This window comes from Grus americana, chromosome 16 (genome assembly GCF_028858705.1).
Source record: "Grus americana isolate bGruAme1 chromosome 16, bGruAme1.mat, whole genome shotgun sequence".
Classification (NCBI taxonomy): Eukaryota; Metazoa; Chordata; class Aves; order Gruiformes; family Gruidae; genus Grus; species Grus americana.
In genome coordinates, this window is record NC_072867.1 from 4,854,016 (window position 1) to 4,875,600 (window position 21,585).

Consider the following 21,585-nt stretch of genomic DNA (forward strand, 5'->3'; position numbering starts at 1 on the left):
GCCACGCACAACCGGACCCCAGCCACTGTCCCACCAAGTGCTCGGGTCCCCCCATACACCCTCGGCTCTCCTCCATCTCACCCTGTTCTCATCTGCAGCCCAGGGAGGGCTGAGCCCCTGCTGCTTCACCCACAGTGTGTGCGCAGCCCCCCTCCATGTGCCCCGGGAACACTTCTCTTCCCCTCCATGTGCCCTCAGGTCCCTTTGTTCCCCCCGTCCGCCCTCAGGTCCCCCCGTTACCCCCGTGTGCCCTCAAGTCCCCCCATTACCCTCCACACACAGATCCCCTGTGCACTCACCTCTCCATCACCCCCCGCACACTCTCATACCACTCCCCACTTTATTCCTGTTCCCCTCCGGCACACTCAGAGCCCTCTGCTCCCCTCCAACCTCTGTTCCACCCCGTCCTGCTCTGTTTGGCCATTCCCATCGTTCCTACATGCCAATTCCCTCCGTGCACACTCAGATCCCTCCGAACACATCGCTCCTCTCCATTGCCCGTGGTGTGCCTTTTCAGTCCCTCCATTTACCCCCACAGGCTGCTCAGATTTGACCGTCCCCCCATCCCCTCCCGCATGCCCTGGCCCCTCCGTTACCCCCCTACAGTTCCCCTCCCCGGCTGCCCTGCTCCCTGTGCGGATCCTGCTCCCCTCATCCCTCCCCATACAAGTTCCCTCCGTGCTTTCCATCATGGCCAGGCATCCCCCTCAAAACCACACTGCAAGGTACAGATTAACTCCCGACTTAGATACGGAGCAACACTTCAAAAGGACTTGGGAAAAAAATATTTGTAATAAATTTGTAATAAAAACAAATAAGCCTCCCTAGAGTCAGCATCTCCCATGTCCTGTCCATGCACTAGTTGTTTCTTCTGTTATCCCAGGATTGCTGCGGCCCTGCGGTGACTTTCCCCATCATGCTCCCCACAACCCCAGCACTGCTCATGGTGACCGAGCCAGAATCCTGTACTGGTATTCAAGTCCATCACAGGCATCAAGATGAGCGGGGTACTGGGACCCACTTCCTGAGCTCTGCCTGTGCCGGGTGCCACCTTGTTAAAAAGGACACCTGAGATAAAGAGGAAATGAAAAGAGGAGAGAAGAAATGGAGAAACATGGCTGGGGAAGGATGGAGTGAAAGCTGAGGGAAGGGAAACTGGAGAAAGAAGTGGGGATGCTCTGACCGAACCAGCCCGCTGCAGGACATCAACGGCCTGCACTCAGCCACAGGGCAGCGAGGACGTGCTTGAGGCTGGGCGTCAGCCGGAGCTCCGTGTGCTTCTGCAAGAAGAGATGGACACTACGTTCCTTGCGTCTCTTCTCCCCTCGTTTCCTGCGGAGAGACCCTGCCGCGCTGCTCGCCATCGTCACCTACATAAAGCCCAGAGCAGCAGCATCTCAGCAAAAGCCAACAGGCCAGACAACAGGAATTCCTCCCTCCCCAGCAGCTGCGCCTGGAAGACCCACAGCTTAGCCAGAGAGCTGGCAGCTCCTGCCCCAAACTCGGCCGGCAGGCAGGCACCAGGGCTCACCTTCCGTAGGGCAGTTGAGGTACGCGGCCTGCACGCTGTTCCCATTGACCAGCACCATTGCCTCGTGCTTCGTGGAGCTGCTCATGGTCTCCTCTTCCCCCTTCCCCTCATCGTCGTCTTCTGAGTCCACCAGCACTAAGATATCACCCGAGTCTTGATTCCTGTGAACAGCAGAGCGAGCGGAGGTGGGCTGAAAGGCTGAGGACAGCCTGTCCTGACCCCTCTCTCCAGCCTGTGCCTCCCCTGGCTTTGACAACCCTCTCTACAACAAAACAACCGATTTCGAGGGACTCCTCCGATCCTGCACTAACCACGTTCAAAGAACAGGTGGTTTCAGCCCCTGCTGGCAGCAACGCCACCAACGGCATTCCGCACAGCTTCCCATTCATCTTCCACAGTCCTCCAAGCACTTCACAAATATTCACGCGCTAAATTGCACGAGCCCTTCCCAAGTGAGTTACTCTCCCCTCCCGTACAGACGGGGAAGGGAAGGCACTCAGGAAAGAGCCTTCCCATGCCGCAGCACCACAGCTGTGGGAGCAGAGCCAAGAGGGCAAGGAAGGGGAGTGGGGCCAGGAGGGGGGCAAGCAGGGAGCAGTGAAGAAATCCAGTGCGCCTGGACCTCAAGAAGGCACTTGTTCACGTGCAGCTATCAGACATCCCTGCTGAGAAGGGAATGACACGGGCAAACACCCATACAGAGTGGCGGAAGATCACCACTTCTATTTACTAAGTCTTCGGGCTCACCTGCACCAAGGAGCAGCTCTCCTGCACAGCCTCCTCCCACACTAACGGGTGCCTTGCCAGCACCGTCCCTGTGCATCCCAAAACGATGCCGCTCCTCTCCTCTGCCCTCATCCTCCTGCTCCCGCACCAAGCCTTGCTCATCCCCACTGTCCCCTTCCCGTGGGAGGCACGGCTCCGAGGTGGATTCCCTACCCTACAGGGAGGTCACCTCTGCCAGGAGGAGGGCTGGTGAGGCCACGCAGGACTGGGCTGAGGAAAATCAACTCACCTGAATGCAGTACCTGAATGGGAGAGGAGGGAAGGGAAAAGATAGCATTAGAAACCAGCCCCAGAGCAGTTCCTCAGGCAGCACACCACTGGTTTTACTGTACGACCCCTGCCAACCCTGCCTGCAGTAGGATGCTCTCTGGCAGCCCCATGCAGAGGTGAAGGTGACCTGCCCATGTATACAATGAGAGGTCACAAGGAAAGGGGAGAGGGCCCACCACAGCACAGCTCCCTGGAGAAGGTGAGGGGAAGGTGCCTGAAACACTCAGCTGGGGAAGGGCCTTGTGCTTCCAACCCATCTGCCTCCAAGGCTGACAGGGTTTTGACCAGGAGCAGGATGAGGCCCAAGGCCTGTGGTGATCATCGGTGGCTGACTCCAACACAACAAGGGACAAGCCAGTCAGGGATAAAACCAGGTCACCCCAGGAAGGAGTAACCCCGTCCCTGTCTCCTACCTCTCAGGCACAGGAGGGGATTGTAGTACAAGACGACCCCAGTGATGGTGAGAATAGCCAGCAGGGACAGGACCACCACTGCACCAACGACCCCAACGATGTTCACCGGCTCTGTGGAGAGAAGAGGAGACACAGGAGGCTAGCTTGTCACCGGAACACGGATAGATGAGGAAATCTCGGTGCAAGCAATAGAGCAGGTCCCGGTGCTGTCTCAGCTCCCATTTCCTGTCATTGCAACAGTCCCAACAGCACGAGGAGGGAGAGTTTCAGGCACTTGTGCTTTGTTGGTATGGAAAACACCACCCCAAGGCCCCTATTTTTGTGCCCATGTGCATTTAGGGAAAGCAAATCGATCCCTGCCTGTTGTGCCTTAAGCAGCCTGAGCCTTAGAGGAGGTCCTCTGTGCCCACAACCCACAGCAGGGACCAAGGATGCTCCTCTCTCAGCACCGTTATGCCAAGGTGAGGGGAATCATGCCTCTTCACCCTGGGATGAAGGGAGCCGATCCTGCATTTGCACTTGCTGCAGGAGTACAGAAAGCGTCAACACGCAAAGAGGGCTCTTAGCAGCAAACGGAGCCCCTTGGGGGCTCGCTGATGGCCCCCGTGAACTAGGTCCCTGCCGCCCCCTCCTCACTCCCTGCGGCAGCAACCCCAGGCAGCTCCACTCACGCTTCACTGTCAGGCAGACGAACAGCTCCCTCAGCCCCACGGGGTTCTGGGCCTTGCAGACGTAACAGCCCCCGTCGGTGCCCTGGGAGCAGTTCTGGATGGTGAGCCGGGACACGTTGCCCTCCTGGGCGATGAGGTACCTCCCTCCGGGGTGGATCTCCACCTCTGGGTGGGTGATGCCCCGCAGCCAGGTGAGCCTCGCTGCTGGGGTGCTCTCGGTCACACGGCACGTCAGGGTCACATTGTCACCCACAAAGCAGGTCTTGGGGGGCTCTGATTCCAGTGAAGGGCGTCCTGAACAGCCCGAAGGGGAAAAAAAAAAAAAAGTCAAGGAGGGAATGGAGGAGTTTGACATAACAAGTAATCAGCCATCTGACTGATTAATAATCATTAACAGAAGGAAGTCAGACTGGAGACTGGGACTTGAGCACTGTGTGTCTGGCATTCAGTTCACTCACAAGACTTCAGCAGCCTTCCGAGGAGCGATCCGAGCAACTTTCACACTGCTCAGTCCTTTTTTTTTTTGACACTTGTCTTTATATCCCCAGGGAAGAACAGTCAGAAGGTAGCCAGTGGGAAGATGGCAGAGAGGAGAAAGGCAGCTCAAGGATTTCCCTTGGGATCAGCAGAGCTCTTGTGTAGCCCTGGCAACCCTTGGAGGATAAACACAGCTCAGGTTTTCAAAAGCCACTTTAGTCAGATCCCTTTCGATATTTAAAGGGGGCCTGGGGGCAGCACAACCCTTCTGCTATAAACCCAGCCCTGCCAACCTTAATCTCAAGCTGAGCAAGGCACTAAAACCTTTCACACAGGCAGGAGTGCTTGCACAGGTGAAAAGCTTGGAGTGGGGAGATCTGTCGGCCCCTGAAGATGTACTCAAAACACAACTCACCTGCCACTATGCCATGATGGATCTCAGCTGTGGGACTTCTGCACCTTGTGCAGTCACCTCTGCACAAGCCAAGCCCTGCCATGCTGCCTCGTTAGCGTCTCCCCCTGCGGCAAGCCTGGCTTGCCTGACCACTGCCTTAGTGTTCTGGAGGGCAGAGAATGACTGGGGCACCTGTCTGCCCCACCATTAGCAGTTAATTAATTACCTCATTAATAGTTAATAAGGTAGGCGAGTCAACTCACTTATTTCCACAGTGCACGCAGGCTCCTCCTGCTTAACGACGTGGCTCCCGACACACTTGAACACTTTGCGGTGGGAGAGGCGGGAGCTGTTCAGCGTTTCCACGTGGGTGTCCGAGGAGCTTATGGAGCTGATGACCCCGCTTGAGTTCTCCAGATCGTGCCCCTCTTCTCTCCAGTGCAGGGTGGGGTGGGGGTATCCCCCGGGCCAGCTGCAAAACAGCTGCAGCATCATCCCTGATGAGGAGGTCTCAGCCCAGCACTTTGGGCTTGAGTGTGGTGGATCTGTCAGAAGAACAGCAGGTGGTTAGAAACATTTCCAAGTCACAGCTCTCAGCACCTCAGGGCTGGAATCCCCACAAGTGCTTGTTTTTGCCATCTCTGCCCTTGAAAGTCTTCCAGGTTTCCCTGCCTATCTTGCTCCTTGACTTGTGTCCCACAGCCCCAGGGGAGCACAACTCCGAATGACAGTCAACAGGGACCAAGCAGGAGGCTGTCCTGCAAAAGCTGTAACAGCAACCACAGAGAAGCCTTGACGGACTAATGCACAGGGAGGAAAAAAATTATTGCCACAGCTTTATCCAGTGGAAACAAGAGAAGCACCTAAAAACGCAGCAGGAGAACAAAATCTCCATGCTGCCCTTGGCAATTCATCACAGCACAGGTCCTCATGCCTCAGATACAGGGGGGTGACGCTGATTCACACTACTTGAGAAGAAGGCTCTGCCTCTCCCCGTCACTGATACAAGCACCCAGATTTCCCAAGGGAACACGAAAAGCATCAGGGCTCTTGCCAAGGGACAAGTAACCAGCTTCTCAGAGCCACCAGCTCAAAGCTGGAGGACTTCCCCAACAAGCCCAGCACCTTGTTGAAGGAGGAGGCTGTTTGTACAGCACAAGACATTCTGCCCACAGGGAGCCCTGGTGACTCCAGCTCACACGGTCAGGGCCACAGACACACGCCGCTGAAGCCAAACCAGGCGTGCTCTGCTCCTTCCCTACATCACTGAGGACGGCGTTCCTCAGCCACGCACCACGCTCCATGTCCACACTGTAGCAGTGGGGACAAACTCCAGCAAAGAACATAGGTAGGGTAAGTCACCGCTGGCCTCGTGCCAGGGCCAATTGCTTGGTAACCACCGCGACTATGTTCGTTATTTAAATACAGAAACAACTGCATGATGGCAGGAGCGGGTCAGAAGCCAATAGAAACCCAAGAGCAATCCCTTCGGGCAGAGCGGGACTCTTGTTTCATGCAGTATGAGCTCCTGCCTCTCTCCCATCAGCTGGTTTCACACACACCCCCACGCACAGACACACACACGTGTTCGTTTAACAGCCATAGGGATTCTGGACTCTGATCCAGGCAGAATTAACACCCTGTGCCCCCGTGGCTGGCTTGCCTAATCCAACACTGAACGAGACCCCACCGAGGGATCAGACACTGCTAAGGCAAGTCCCACACGAGAGGCCAGAGGGATGCCTGGTGTTTATTTTGCAGAGCATGTATTCAAGTGCCTTTCAAGCGACATGAGTTAAAAAACAAACCAAACACCATGTGAGCTGCAAGAACATCCCTTCTTGGGGCTTGGCTTTCCAGAAACTATATACACGCATCTCGCGTGATCTTTGAAACCATCTGGTTCTGGCAAGAAAGTTGTCTACAATACTTCCTCTGTCCCAGCGCTGGGGAGGTCTCATAACTGATCACGAATCCTAGATTGATAAGAGCAATCTGGCAGCCTGAATCACCAGAAACTGCCCCGCATCGAGAGGCAGACACAGCCCTTCCAGGACACCCAGAGAGCTGCACTTTTTGTGCTGGTTCCAGGAACCCGCCTGTTGAAGCCATCAGCTTTACCTCCTGAACTCCCAGGATCTCCCAGTACGACTCCACTCTTCTGTCTAAATGCGAACAGCGATCTGTTCCCAAAACGTTAACAAACCAAAAACCTAAAAGCCTCCAATTCCCCCAACCAAAAAAACCCTCACAAAACACCAACAAAAAGGACTTTGTGCCCACAGAAGAGCCAACAGCGGCTTATATCAAACTGCACACAAACATACCAAGAAATCCCTTGGAGGTGTGCAATTGCACATTTCCTTCACACCATCCCATCCAAAACAAACACAGAGCAGCAGCCCAAGCCAGGGCTGCGCCTTTGTTGTGTTGCTAGAACGTTTCCTCTACTGCATGTGTTTTTTTCAATGCGATTTTAAGCAAAAAGATAACTTTTTGGTACAACCCATGAGACGGGTTGAAGACTGTCGACTGGTAACTCCCACATGAAGCCTATAGACCCTGGGTGGCTCTTTTACAGCGGTGCCAAGTCTGTCTCTGACAGGGTCACTCTCGCCCAGGCTAAGCTGCTCCAGTAACACTGAATGTGAAAAATCAGGGCCCATAGGTTGAGAATCTTCAACTTCTGACCTTCGCTGATCCTGCTTCTGCTCCACCAGAAACACCTCTCTCACCTACTTAAGGGCAGACCCCTGTCCCATACCACCTTTGTAACCTCTGGAAATTAACTGACACATTAATAAATGAAGTTCAGAGTGCAGTACCGACACTTGGCATGTCATAGACATCTTTTGCTCACCAGTGTTTTGCACCAATGCTCCAGATTTAGGGCTCCCCCCTCCTAAGCTCCATGCCTACATATATATTCTCTGAAGCAGTCTGGGGTTCAATTCCTTCACTCCAGCTGTCCGTGACGCTCCAACCTCACCTGCAGGTTCTTTACCCCAGGAAGATAATTTTCACTCGTGTGAACTTAGATTTAATCTGTACAAAACAGGTACAACTTTTACAACATGCAGCCTTCACCAAACACTGAGAAGGAAGGAACACCCTGAATGCAAACAAAAAACAGGTCTCACAGTGTTGACGGAAAGACCAGCAAGAAAGGCAGGGGCCAATAAAGCACAGGGTCACCGAAATAGGAAACTGGCAGCAATCTTTCTCTTTTTTCAACCTTATAATATGGGCTTGGCTGGCACAAAGAACAGCAGGACACAGCCTGAGGGACCAGAGCCTACATGACGTCTGATTTGGCTTGGTGAAAGGGCCAAGAGTGGTACCAGCCACGGGACCTGCGCTCCCTGCTAACCCGGGCTCTTCCCACAGAAAAGACTGGACATCTGGGCAAGGTAACGATTCCCCGGCAGAAGCTGGAAGGACTTGCACCAGCGGTGCGCAAAGTAATCGACTCTCCAGTCTGATCTTCCGCCCGTGCTCTGAAGATTTCTAAGAGAATGCACGAATGGAATAGGGATGGGAATAGGAGAGAGCACCAAAAGACGCAACAGGGGAAAAAGAGCAGAAGGAATGGCCTGTGCTGATAACAACAGGCACGCTGCCGGGACAGCGTTCCCAGCAGTAAATCTGAGGAACACGGTGTTTCCATCAAAATCGGAAGGCTGCACTGTAAAACTCCGCACAGACCACTCGTCAGCTGAGGACCCTCCATCCTCACACCAAAATGATGGCAACAAGGAACAGCACAGCACATCTATTTCAAACGCGTATTTCCATCAAGGGAAAAAGGACAGTGAGCAGCATCCCCCACCCCTAAGATTTATGAAGGCTCAAGTCAGCCAGATTGAGGCAAAGGGCCACCCTGGAGCAGCTACAGGATATGAAAGATCTGTCCAAAATGTCGTTTATCATCACCAGTGAAGAAGGAACTGAAGAGACATAGTGAGGACTTCACAGCTGGCATTTCGTCCTCTGCCTCGCACACCACTGATCCTTGACAGATGATTTAGACACACGTCTCGGTGCTTGTGAGTGAACGTGTCATTGAGTAGTATCAGCCTGCTCACAGATTTTGCACAAGAAGACCACCTTGCCCTGTTTCACACTATTTGTCCACCGGTGCCAGATGTATCTGGGGACCAGTGAGACTCAGGGGAGGAAATTCAGACGTGGGACAGACTTACTGGCTACCAGGAGCTGGACCCTGTGCTCGTGGTCCGTCTTGTTCAACACTTCCTTGCAAGTGTAGTTGCCTTCGTCCTGGACACGCAGCTCTGTGATGAGCAGAGAGCTGTTGTCAACCAGGGAGAAACGGACGTCCGGGGGGAAAGAGACCTTTGAGGAGAAGAGTGGGGGGAAAGAGTCCGGATCCCCTTGAAACCAGACCACCTCGGTTGCTTCTTTGGAGACATTTCGGCATAAAAGGAGGATGCTTCCTCCAACTTTCCCAAAGACCACTTCCTCTGTTCCTGCAAAACGGGAAGGATGGCGTTAGGGATCTCGGGAACCAGCAAAACCCCCTTCCATTAACAAAGATCTGGACATCTGATATATATCGATATGCTTGGTAGGGGAGCTCTTGGCAAAGCATCTCCAAGATGCATTTGGCAGCTTAACAATGTTTAGCATGGACAAAAACCACCCCGATATCGGCAGCCGTTGAGCAAGACGACACAACTGTTGATACTGTCCTTTTGCTTTTCCTTCTTTCCCCTTCCCACACCAAAATGGACCCGACAACTAGCTAGAGAATCCGCAGGAGTCCCCCCTTCTACCAGCCCCCTCAGCTTATTTTCAAAGGCGAATCTTGTTACTTTCAGCACACGCACACAAATTTACTTTTTAAAAAAAGAAATCGGCATTAGGGCCCGCTGGGGAGCTCCCCTCAGGAGCACGGGGGACTCTAAACAGCCACCCACACACGGTCCCTGCTCCCCTTCCCTCAGTTCCTTCTACCTGCGGCTTCGCAGCGCAGCACCAGCCTCCAGACGCAGAGGGCGAGGAAGAACCGGGCTGGCGGCGTCCCGCCGGGGAGACGCATCGTCGTGTGCCGCTGCTACAGCCTCCCGCCTCGGGGAGGCGGCGCTGCCTGGCCTCCGCCCCGGTGAGCGGGCAGGAGAGGGCGGGCGGGCCCGTCCGAGCCCGCCCGCCCTCTCCTGCCCGCTCACCGGGGCCCGTGAAGAGGGTCGTGTATCAGTCCCCGCCGCCTGAGACCCGCCATCTTGGGTGTCCGCCATCTTGGGCGCCCCCCGACCCCGCCCGCCATCTTGGGCAGCCCCCTCAGAGCGCCCCGAAGGTGGTTTCCCTGCCTGGGGGAACCGGGCACTGACCTGGGGTGCAGTCCAAGGATCGGGAACGTTTAACGTGATAGAATGGTGTTTCCAGAGGGCAAAACTAAGCGAGGGTAGTAATCAAACCCCCTCCTGCCCAGAGGATCTTCCATAATAATCTGCCCCAAAAGCAGCAGGAAGAGCAGTGATAAATGACTATGAACCGTGCCACAAACTGTATGATTCTTGAGTATAGGCAAAAGAAAAATAATACCAGGCAGCAGCTTAAACCAAATCCAGAGAGGAAAAAAGCAGAGCACAGACCAACGAGAGAGTGGGAGGAGGCAACAGGTGGAAAGGATGAGCTTCTTCACAGCTGCAGGGGTGCCAAGGAGACAGGCAACAAGGAAAGAGAAAGGTACAAATGTTTTCAGTTTCTTTAAAGGTCTCCCTCAGATTCCCCTGGGTGAATATAACAAAGCCCAGCCAGCAAGCTGTTAAATTTCAGCAGCAGATGCATTAGGAGAAATTCTCCCAATGACATGGGGTTTTTTTGCTGACTGATGCCAAGTGGACCCAATGGTCCTGCCTTGTCCATCATTGCAGACAGCAACTTCCAGGCTAGTTTGTTACATGCAATAACATGTAGATTGCTTCTCTGCATAACCACACAAGGGCTGTAAAATGCGTAGGTACCCTCAGGTTCCTCCAGGACACCTTACCACCTGGCGAAGGCACAATGGGGCCTCCAGCAGCCATCGCACACTGGGCTAAGGCCTACATGGTGCAGAGCGCTGAGAGGGCACACTGGATCCGCGGGGCTGCCCCCGCTAAGCCTTGGCACATAAATGATAACCTAATTAACGGCAGGGCCAAGGCCGTTAAGCAGGGGCGGCAATGCGGCTTTAGCTCTGCCGGCGCTCGGCCTCTCCCGCCCTGGGCAAAGACCGGGGTGACACGGGCGCCGCGGCCCCCCGCCTGGGGGCGCCCTAACAGCTGGAGCTGGGGAAAGGCTAGCGGCGCGCCGCCGCCAATGGGAGCGGAGCGTGTCGGCGCCGCCGCCAATGGGAGCGGGGGGCGGGCCGGGCAGGGCGGTGCCTGGGCGACGCGGGCGCAGTGCGCGGAGCGGAGCGCAGCAGCAGCCATGCCGGTGGACTTGGGGCTGTGGAGCGGGCCGCTGAGCCTCACCGAGGTGGAACAGAAGCCGGCGCACCCGCTGCGAGTCAAGTATGGCTCCGTGGAGATAGACGAGCTGGGCAAAGTGCTTACACCCACTCAGGTGATGAGGGCTCGGCCCCGCGTTCGGGGGGGTGTGGCAAAATGGCGGGAGGCGGCCGGACCTCTTGCACCTTCGCTCTGGTAGCTCCCACCGGAGCCTCCGCGGGTGCAGGGGGATGAGAGGTGCCCTGCTTTGCTGCCGACTCTTGTATGGGGGCGGCGCGGTCAGGCCTGGCTTCATGCTGCAGGAGAAATCGCAGCGGCTCCTATAGGCTGGGTTCGAGTTGGCACGAATGGCCTTGAACTCCTCGGGTGTTGCTGCCTGCGCGGGGCACACGTGGCCTCCATGTGCAGTGCAGCTGGCAGGCACAGGCTGCGTGGTGCAGGCAGCAGGGCTGGCTGTTCGTGCTAATGCTGTCATCCCTCCAGGTCCAGCATCGCCCCACCAGCATCGAGTGGGATGGCTGTGATCCCCACAAGCTTTACACCCTGGTTCTTACAGACCCAGATGCTCCCAGTAGGAAGGACCCAAAGTTCAGGTAATGGGGGTGGGCAACTCCCTGTCATACCTGGGGAAAATGGAGCATCCCTCTTGATCTGAGCAGAGGCTTAGAAGGAGGTTGGGAATGCGCTCCGCATAAGGTGCAGCAGTGAGTCTGTGGCTTGGGCTAGAAATGGTGCCCTTGCATCTCTCCTTGGGATAGGGAGGGCATGGGGAGGAGCAGCTGCTTTTGCCAGGGGTATTGGGAGGTCTGTTGTAGCTTGGAGAAGTGCAGCATCTGCTGTGTGCTCTAATTTTGCACATGTGCGAGTTGGAATTAGGTCTGTCTGTGCTAGCAGCGGAGTCTTCAACGTGGGACCAGCGCACCTGTCTCCAGTCAGGCTCCAGAAGTGTGTGGAATACCTGCTCTTAGGGGTCAGGGAAGCCCAGAGCCATAAGGCAGGATGACAGAGCTGATTTTGACAAGCTCTGTGTCCTGAAGGAAGCAGCACCTGCTCTAGGACTGGTGCTCTTTAGCAAACCAGGAAGGGCAGCTCTTAGCTTCAGTTACCCTATGCTGACAGCCTTACAGAAAAGCAGCAGCTTGGTGTAACGAAGGGTCTCAGCTGGGGCTGTGATGCAGTTGGATTGGGTTTTGCCTTCTTTCAGGGAATGGCATCACTTCCTGGTGACCAACATGAAAGGCAACGATGTGGGGAGTGGGACTGTGCTGTCAGATTATGTCGGCTCTGGACCTCCCAAGGGAACAGGTCAGTTCCTGCCGCAGTGGTTCCCACGCTCTGAGCACAGCGGTGCCGTGTGGATCAGCCACGATGTGCAGGGGAGGGTGGGGAGGCCTGCAGAAAACTGGCTGCCGGCTTGGCATGTGCTGGGCAGGCGGTGTGCCATGCTGCAGAAACGGCCCATGCAGGACTGCATGCGGCTGCTTGTAGCCACAGCCAGCGCCGACGAGCATCACCACCGTCCCTTTGTCTGGTGACAGGCCTGTGCCGCTCTGCCTGCAGTTGGTCGGCAGTGTTGCCTGGTGGCGGGAGCACTAGCCTAGGCAGGACACGAGCTATCTGAGTATATCTAGTGCATCTTTAAGCTCCTTTAGCTCCGTTGTGCTCAGCCTTCTGATGCTGGAGAACACAGACCTCTGTTTCCCTGTGCTCCTGGGGTCACTGCGGAGCAAACCTTGCCCCTGGGAATTGCGAGTGGCTGGCACTTGTAACACTGTCTCCTCCCTGCAGGGCTGCACCGCTACGTGTGGCTGGTGTATGAGCAGCCGAAGCAGCTGAGCTGCAATGAGCCCGTCCTCTCTAACCGCTCTGGTGACAAGCGAGGGAAGTTCAAGGTGGCGTCTTTCCGCAGCAAGTATGAGCTAGGGGTGCCGGTGGCTGGCACTTGCTACCAGGCAGAGTGGGATGACTACGTGCCGAAGCTCTACGAGCAGCTGTCGGGGAAGTAGGGTGAGGGGACCTGAAGAAGCACTGTGCAGCACCCCCTGCGCCCCTGGAGACCAGGCGGTCAGAGCACGTCGCTGTAGTTTTGATTAGTGAGTTGAACCCAACTGCTCCTGCACTGACTGCTGGAACCGTAACCCTGTCACTGTCCCCGGCCTGAACCTGCTTCCATGTCAGTGTGCTCCAGCTGACCCCCTGTAGGCGTGTGCAAGCTAGATGAGCTGCTGAGGAGGTGTCCCCATGAGGGCCACCCCCTCCAGGCTGACCTGCATAAGGGAAACCAAAACCTTTGTGAATTTGTGTCACTTCAGAGCGTCTCTGCTGTGCTGAAACGGTGTTATATGGTGTGGGTACAGAACCACTCTGGGTTGGTGCTGGCTGTGTAGTGTCCCCTCTCCAGGAGGGAGAATGGCAGTCTAAGGGAAACTTTTTTTTTTTTTTTAAATTTTGTTTTTACCCTCAAGTATTTGGCCAGTGCCTCCACTTCACTGAAGTGAACCACTACAGTAGTGAAGGGATAGCTGGTCAGAGGTGGCAGGGAACCTGGTTTATAGCATGACCTCCTATTCTGTGTCTGCTCAAAGCTGAGAAACCACTTCATTTCGTTCGAGTTCCATTGTGACCTGATGTTAATTTGCTGTTTGCTCACAGTGCAATTAAAAACTTAACTGCGGTGGATGGTGTGGTTGTCTTTTTGGGGGACGAGGGGAGTGTTACACGAGCAGCATGGTGTCAGCAGGTTCCTTTCCTCCTCTTGGCGTAAGGAGGCTGGGCCCTCCGACAGGAGCTCCAGGTCCTGGCAGCGCTGACACAAGCGGAGGAACACAGCTCACAGCAGTCACATCTTTCCATCCAACACCCTCTACCTCATACACATTTACATCTGCTGCCTTTGAGGTGCAGCTTGTCACAGTAGAGGTTGGTGACAAACCGCCTCCCTGTGGCTTCAGCCCACCTTTGGGCAGCTGGCAGAGGAGCCAGCTGCTCACTCTCCTGTGGGATCTCCCCAAAGAGCTTTCAGCTCCCAGACAAGCCCCACCAGCTGTACTGGCCTGAAGCCACTTCCCAGCCAAGCTGCAGGTCCTGGTGGTTTTCCTGATCCTCCAACAGCTTGCATCACAGCCTGGGGGGGGAGTCTCCTAAGTGCTTAAGGCAAAAAATGAACCTTCAGAAATTTGATGTCTTTAAAAGGTTAAAAAGCCATGAAGCCAATGTAGTTTAACTTAATAGAAGCCTTCTGCTTTTTTTAAATTTTTCCTTTCTCAAAGCTCTGCACCCAAGGGCTTTGAGAAACAACATCAACATGCCACAGCAGGGCCCTGTAAAAAATCAAAGAGACTCCAAGATGGCAGTTGGTTTCTGCCTGAAGGTAGGGTTTTTTTTCAACCCAGCCACTGAAACATTAAAACAGGACCAATGGTTTTTTAGGAAAACAGCCCCTGCTACTCCAGCCCAAGAGCCCACAGCCAGGGGTGTGGGGCAGGTGAACTCAGCTGCACTCCACCATGCTCAGCAAGGGCCAGAGGCAGGAGATAAAAAAGGAGCCAGAGCAGAGGTGGGTGCCACCCTGGTGCAGGGACATCTTCCCCCCCCGCCCCCGCCTTGGGCTCTGCCACTCTTCCCACAATGAGACAGCCAGGCATTGTGATGAACACTTTTATTTACAAATATAATTAAAAGCTCTGACAGTTATTCATGCTCTTCCTTGGAACCTGAAAAATGTTTTTGTTGTTTTGTTGGTTTTTTTGTTTTTTTGTTTGATTTTTTTTAAAGTGCATGCAAAAGAAGTAAAGCCTTTTTTTTTAATCTTTTTATTGTAAGAAAATACACAGTTTGAAAGTGTGAATAATGCAATATTTATGACCGAGATCATGGGGTTGGGGGTGGACTTGGGGGAGGAACAAAAGAAAACAAAAAACAAAACAAAACAAAAACCAAAAAAAAGAAAAAACAAAAAGGGCTGGGGATGATCTGACAGACAGTGTTGGACTCCAAGTACTGAACTGGAGAGTGGGCAGGGGGGCTGGGAGCAGGAGGGAAGGGGAGGGGAAAGAAGTAAAAAAATTTCTGATCAGAGAAACAGTTAAAATACAATATGAAAATAAGTAAAAGCTCTCCTTAAATTCCTTCTATACACAAAATACACGATTTGACAAAGCCCAATTTGTGCTACTGGGATCCCGTGGGCTCATTTAAGTGTATTCACATTCTCTGCGACAGCAGAAAATGATTATAGTACAATCAAGAATATGCCGAGGAGCGAGGCCTCGTCCCCGCCTCGCCTGGCATGGTTCTTCTAAAAATCACCAGATCTTCGCCCCATCCCTCCCCACCCCCAAAAAAGTAATAATATGTCACCACTGATATGTACATCACGATTAAGGTTTTTTTTTTTTTCTGTAAAATGTATCAAATTTTTCAATCTTTAATAAAATTTTTTTATTATTTAATTATTCCTGATGAATAAATACCAAAAAAATAAAAATAAAATAAAATTATGCAGCAGCTAGTTAAGGTAAGGCTGCGGATTTAGTCTCTCTCCCCCTGGGTTTGTATATATCTTTTGATTATTATTATTTTTTTTTTTTGCTTGTACTTTCATTGATTGGTGGTAAAATGAGTGATTGCTCAAAAGCAACATACATCCACTTTTTTTTTTCTCCATTAAAATTGTCTCCAAAGTTTTCACTGAAACATTTTTAATCATTGCACAGAGACATCAATACTGTGACATACTATGGAAAAGACCGCCAGGAGCTGTCCTGCACCGGGACTTGACACAGGGGGAAAGGCGCCCCTGATGGAGTAAGAATATACAGGCACTAGTCCGACACGATGTCAGTAAGAGAGACAGAAAGAGAGAGAGCACGCCCGTTAACATGGGGAATGTTGGTTTTGCAAGTTTTATAATTATTTTGTTTGCTTTTTGTCTTTTTTGTTTTTTAAATGGCGAAGAAATTTAATCTCATCTATAGTCCTCCTTGGGATATTCTAATGCGACCAAATTCCCAAAGCCCATTCGCAAGCTCTCCATGTCAAACGTTTCAATCTCTCGCTCCTGCCTTTCCAACAGAAACTTTATCCTCTCGCTGCGTTCCTTCTGGAGGGCGGCAAGCTCCTCTTCGATCTGAAAGAAGCACAGTCAGCAGCCCCATAGCAGCGCACCACCGCCCCGTGTCCGAGGCGAGATCGACACGTGTAACCAGGTACCCCCCGCCCCAGCAGCCCACCCAAAAACGTACCTTCTGTTCAAGATGTGCCCTGCGCAGTGACACCCGTTGCTCCAGCTTCTGGAGTTCTCTTTCATGCTGTGCTTCTGTCTGCATCTTAATTTTGCTCTGGTAGGCATTGAGCAGCTCCATCTCCTGCTGGAGTTGCAGTCTCAGGGCTTGGCATTCTGCTTCTTGGGCCTCATCCAGCCGTAGCTGTAGGATCAGTGGGGAAAAACAACATTCAGACCTCCGCCAGTAACTTCTCTGCTCCGGCACTAGCGCCGCACTGCTCTTCCTTCGCAAAGCCAGGGAGCCTCTGGTGTTTGCAGCAGAACGAGAAAGCAGGAAGGGCTTCCTCAGCTGCTTCCCTGCTCAGCAGCCTCAGAGAAGATCCAGTTCTAAAACCCCAGTGTGCAAGTGGCAGCCGGGGAAGGATGCGTGTTCCACAGGACACGTATTACAAGAGGGAATGTGCCGCCTGACGCGTTATTTAAAACGGTTGTAAACACAACCGCATCGCTCACCATCGAGTGGCTAGGACGGGAACAGGCAGCGTGGTGCAAGGCCTGAGGGCCCGACTGTACCCCACCTCCACGCACCTCGGGGAGGGAACCCCTGCCCAGGGACAGGAGGTGCCGGACTCTGCACCTACCGCTTGTGAGGCCATCATCTCGTTGATGCTCTGCTCATACTGCTCTGCCAGGATGGCGAGCTTCCTCGTCTGCTCGTCCTTCAGACTCTTCAAAATTGTCTTGTGCTCACTCTTTGGAGTTACTTCCAGCTGGTGATTCTTCAGTGCTTTGTACTGCTTAGTTTGCACTTTGCATGTGTCCTGGAACTGCTTTTTGATCTGCATTTCCATAGCCTGCCAAGGAAGGAACGATGTGAAGAGCATGAAGAGCTTTGGGAACGGAGAGGTTACAGTACACCCAAACGGGCAGGTTGGTGGGAGACCACCACAGTTCCCCTGCGCCACCTCCTGCCCTGGCCCCCAGGTGAGCAGGCTGTGCTCCACACACCCAGCTGTGCAGTGAGCAGTGCTTCAGCTCTGACCCCGGGCCTGGGCCAGGAACAGGCACCACTAAGCCCTCCTCAGCCCAGAGCATCTCCACCTCCTGCCCCTGCTTCCTGCAGGTTGCCCAGCCCGTCACCCTGCCACCTGCCTCCCAAAAAGCATTTTCTTTTTCAAACCCTCCACAAACTGCCTCCCCAACCTCAGCCACAGAGACTGCAGATCTGAGAACTAGCGAGGGTGTGACACAGTGAATAAAAGCAACGTGCCTTTTTGGATGTTCAGAGGATGGGAAGGCTCCCATGGCAGCTCAGAGGTTTCTAATCAACCCACAGCTGAACTGGGACAGAGTGCAATGCTCAGCACACCCATGTTCTCTCCCTCTGCTGACTTTGAAAGGGAGGAACCATCACCCAACCCCTTTCCATATCAAGGTTTACGGGCTGACACCCGCAAGGGCCTGAAGAAAGCACGGCTCATCAGAACCCAATTCTGTAAGACTTCGTTAAGGACTAGCCTATTTTTACTCGGTAGCCTAAATTAGCACGGCACTTCAGAAATCCTCAGTGAGCTCTTTTATATAATAGCCCACGACTTTCTTACACCAGAGCAGCCCTGCACAAAGGAAAGGGATGCAAGGGAGAGCACACGGCACTGGTGGAGAACAGTGGTTCTGCTGCATGGCAGAGGCAGCAGGCACACAGACCAGCCTGCCTGGCAGGACAGAGTTTGGAAGAGAAGGACAGAAAGTTTCCAGCACCTTCAGGTTCTTTGGTTGCTGCCGGAGTTCCATGAAATGCTTCCTGTGCAGCTCCCGCTCTCGCCGCTTGTTGTATTCCAGCTGGTTCTCGAGCTCGGTCTGGTGCTGCAGCCGGATCAGGTCCATTCGCAGCTTCTGCAGCGTGTGCAGCTGCCTGTACTCCAGCTCGCGCGTCGACTCGTCGTGCCGGATCAGCATGGCATGCTCCATTTCCTTTTGGGTCCGCTTCTTGTTTAATTCCTGCACAAGAGGACAGCAGAGCACAAGACAAAAGCTGAGGACTGATTCTCTCTGCCCTGAGATGCGGTAGTTTAGTTCACAAGGCTGGGTGTCCTGGTCACTCCTCTAGATGACATCAAGGACTTCCACATGCCACAGGGAAACACAAACCCAGCCGCACGATGGGAACGCTAATCAAGTGGCCACCTAGCATCCATCCATCCATCCCCGTGACCTGCTCCTCTGGCAGCTCCTGGATCACCCAGGCAGTCTCCAGCAGGTGGCACTGGGACCACACGCAAGCCCTCTGTGACTGCTGAGACACAGAAGTTTTTAATAAATACATCCTGGGGTGCTCAGGGCTGGGGAGACTGACAGCATCGGGGGGTGTTATTTGTCTGTTTTAAATTACCCCAAGCCCCTGCCAGGCACTGGGAGATAAGGCTTCTCTTGTATCACTTACAGTGGAGTGGCCAAGGCAGAGGGGAACAGCTCCAGCACACCACATCAGGTGAAAAAACCCACCTCAATTACCACCATGTACAGGTGGGTTTTGGCCCCAGGCACAGCACATTTTATCAAATGAGCATACAGCCCAAGCCTCACACCATTCTGCAATGTGCACATAAGAGTTCCTGCACATGGCACCCTGCAGCCCACAAAAAACTTCAAGTTACAAACCAAGAGGAAGATACCAGATTCTGTCCCTGATTACTGCTAATATTTCTGTCTCAAGCTATCAGCAACAACCTGTGGAGCACGGAGATGAATCCAGCTCAGGCAAGCAGTGATTACAGCTGTACCCCTTGCTGATATTTGGTGACCTTCACAGATGGTCTGCTGGTACGTCTGTTTCAGCTCTCAGGTTTACAAACTCATGGCTATGCTTCATGCCAGACTAAGACAGGCACAGCGGGGGCTGCCTTGCACTACGTGCACGTACAGTGCCCGGCACAGGGAGGGGGAGGGCTCAGCATTGGCTCAGCCTAACTAGTTTCTGCAGCAGAAGCAAAAAAAAAAAAAATCATCTAATTATTCTGAGTTGTTGCTTGCATGTTGTAATCCTGTTGTAATTCTCAACATCAGCACCTGCAAACAGGCACTTCAGCCCCTTTGGCTGTTCTAGCTGTGACAGGTTTAAGCTAGGAAGATGGGGAGGGAAACAGGGCCGGGTCTTGTCTCTGCATTCTTGGCCATAAGGACGTTGCGCACGTTTGCATGTAAGCAAAAACTTGCACCTTGACAGCCAAGATCAAAAGTTAGATCTACTGGTGTGCTGAAATGATTCCCCACTTGCGCAAAGGCAGGTGGGATGCTCAGCCAGCACGGCAGCCCGTGCAGCGAGCTGTGGCACTTGTGCCTTCCTCTTCGGACAGGACAGCCAGCCTCTCTTGTACCCGTTCCACACCTGATTTCAGTTGGCAGAGGCACTCTGCTTCTCATAAATGCTTTCCTATTTGTACAGAAAGTACCTCCATGTTTAGTTAAAACACCAAGAAAAAACACTCTTGAAGTGTTACTTCAGCTGTCTGATCCAGTGAATTTGAACTAGTTAGTAGGGACGTTATTTCCAGGAAATAAACACTTAGGTTGTCCTGAAAATTAGGTCTCTTAAGAGCTGAAATGCAGGACCTGAGCGGAGTGTTTCCTGGTTAAACCACCAGGCTAGGTAACCAAATTCTGTTCTCATCCCTGCCACAGAGCTTATATGCTGCAATGGGGTGCCCAAATCTGATTTTTCAGTGTCATTTGTTTTCAGGGTGTCTGAGGTGAGATGTCTGGATGGGATTTGCAAAGCAGCTGAGCAGCCCCAGGCGCATCGGAAGTCAAGGGCAGCAAAGCTCCGAACAGGTAAAATGCAGGGCAACGTCAGGTACGATGGACAGTGGGATGGTAGCAGACAAAGTACATGATTATTAGAAATTTTTGACTCTCAGCCTTGACTACAATACCTTCTCATCTGATAGTCTTTATCCAAAAATAACATTCATGAAGAATTCAGATACTATAGTGATGACCACAGAAAAATCTACAAGTAATAATTCCTTCTCCAGAGTGGTATTAGCCTACAGGCAGCCTGTAAGGCAAGGGTTAGTAACTAATGAGGAAAAGCAAGATGCTGACTAGCTTCTCATTAACAAACTATTGCCCATTCTGTGCACTGATTGGAGCAGAGCCCAGCGGAAAAGCAACATCTAATTATGCGAGGAGAAGCGGGATGCAGACACACAAGAGGACTGTACTTTTGGTGTTACTTACATTTGTAGCATTTCATTCTGCAACAATTAAAAGAACAATTCATATTGTTCTTTTAAGGTTCCTACTGGTTTATTACACATATTTTTCTTTATCCAATGAGTAGAACTCCTCATGCGATGCTTTCAGCTACCCCACAGCTCTCCCATGGGTGGCTCTGGCACTCACCGTGGCACAAACTGCCCCGTGCCGGGAAAGCAGCCCAGCGGGATCCCCCAAATCTAATGCCCAGGAGCTCCGGTGAAGCATCTGACCCAGAGTGGGAGCCCCGCATAACATCTGTCTGCAAGTCAGCTAGGCCAGCCCTCCTCAGTTAACAAAAGCAACCACACTTGCGTGGAAAAGTATTTCCCAAAACACATTTCCTACGTTTTTCTCAGTTCTGTTTAGCAACTGGAAACAGGAAAATCTAATGTCAGTCAGCAAAATGCTTTACAGACGTGGAGCTAAAACAATTAAAGAAATGCTTGGGAAAGGAAGAGAAGAGTGCCATACTTCCCGAATGTTCTGCTGCTCCATCTCGTGCCTCTTGATCATCGTTTTTCTCTTGAAGAAACGGCAGTTTTTGTCATAGTAGAGTCTCTGCTGGCTGAGAAGATGGGCCTCCTCTTCAGCCTGTGTGTGCTGCAGGTTCTCTTTATGTTTGGATATTCTTTCTTGCTTCTCTTTCTTCGGCGTGCTGTGGTCCTCATTCATTTCCTGCATGCACACAGGGTCAAAACAAGACTTCCCTTAGGATCGCAGTGACACAGGACTCAGAGGACCTTCAGCCACTGGCTACTCCTCTGCCATTCAGCTCACAAAAGGACACCAAAATCCCAACTACACCACTGGGCACCAGCAGAACCAGACTTGTCACCCAGCCATGCCCAGCCCTGCTGCCTCTAGAGTTGTTTTACCCCCCACAAGAGGCGGAGGAGGAGAGAGCAGCCAGTAAACACAAACACCTCAGGGGCTAAACAGGGTTGCAATGAAAAGGAACTCCACACAGCACTGCAGGGCAGGCTCTGGCTCTCCAGGAAAGAGACTGGGTCAAACCCCTCGGCTCCCTTCCCAGCGCCTGTTTTACAGAGGAGCCCAGCTTGGGCTTAAGTTTTATTTCAACAGGACTCACACTCAATGGTCTGTCAA

At 52.9% G+C, this 21,585-nt stretch overlaps 3 protein-coding genes across 13 annotated transcripts in view; 1 reads left to right on the forward strand and 2 right to left on the reverse strand.

Annotated features, from left to right (window-relative positions):
* Positions 1 to 792: 792 nt before the first annotated feature.
* VSIG10 (V-set and immunoglobulin domain containing 10) lies at positions 793 to 9,652 on the reverse strand. Of its 3 annotated transcripts, XR_008579481.1 has the most exons (9): positions 9,517 to 9,652; positions 8,745 to 9,029; positions 4,806 to 5,087; positions 3,672 to 3,965; positions 3,001 to 3,111; positions 2,547 to 2,559; positions 1,532 to 1,692; positions 1,184 to 1,370; positions 793 to 1,068 (listed from the first exon to the last, which is right to left on the reverse strand). XR_008579481.1 is itself a non-coding variant. In XM_054844028.1 (8 exons), the coding sequence occupies exons 1-8, from the start codon at positions 9,599 to 9,601 to the stop codon at positions 1,300 to 1,302; spliced, it is 1,302 nt and encodes a 433-aa protein (XP_054700003.1). In that variant the 5' UTR covers positions 9,602 to 9,652; the 3' UTR covers positions 793 to 1,299. The 3 variants fall into 3 exon arrangements, 2 of the variants coding, with proteins under 2 accessions (XP_054700003.1, XP_054700004.1); XM_054844028.1 differs by having other exon boundaries at positions 793 to 1,370; XM_054844029.1 differs by lacking the exons at positions 793 to 1,068; positions 1,184 to 1,370; positions 2,547 to 2,559 and having other exon boundaries at positions 1,534 to 1,692.
* Positions 9,653 to 10,907: 1,255 nt separating this feature from the next.
* Positions 10,908 to 13,668, forward strand: PEBP1 (phosphatidylethanolamine binding protein 1). The gene is made up of 4 exons (XM_054843885.1): positions 10,908 to 11,109; positions 11,478 to 11,587; positions 12,199 to 12,299; positions 12,783 to 13,668. Exons 1-4 carry the CDS (start codon positions 10,975 to 10,977, stop codon positions 12,998 to 13,000), a joined length of 564 nt encoding a protein of 187 aa, XP_054699860.1. The 5' UTR covers positions 10,908 to 10,974; the 3' UTR covers positions 13,001 to 13,668.
* A 2,240-nt stretch (positions 13,669 to 15,908) lies between these two features.
* TAOK3 (TAO kinase 3) overlaps positions 15,909 to 21,585 on the reverse strand; it is a 91,923-nt gene continuing 86,246 nt past the window's right edge. For all 9 annotated transcript variants that reach the window (XM_054843879.1, XM_054843884.1, XM_054843881.1 and 6 more), the window contains 5 exons: positions 20,950 to 21,153; positions 17,980 to 18,219; positions 16,860 to 17,072; positions 16,238 to 16,420; positions 15,909 to 16,122 (listed from right to left, as the gene is read on the reverse strand). In XM_054843879.1, the coding sequence (XP_054699854.1) occupies positions 15,961 to 16,122; positions 16,238 to 16,420; positions 16,860 to 17,072; positions 17,980 to 18,219; positions 20,950 to 21,153 (1,002 nt within the window). In that variant the 3' untranslated portion in view covers positions 15,909 to 15,960. The remainder of the gene's footprint in view (positions 16,123 to 16,237; positions 16,421 to 16,859; positions 17,073 to 17,979; positions 18,220 to 20,949; positions 21,154 to 21,585) is intronic.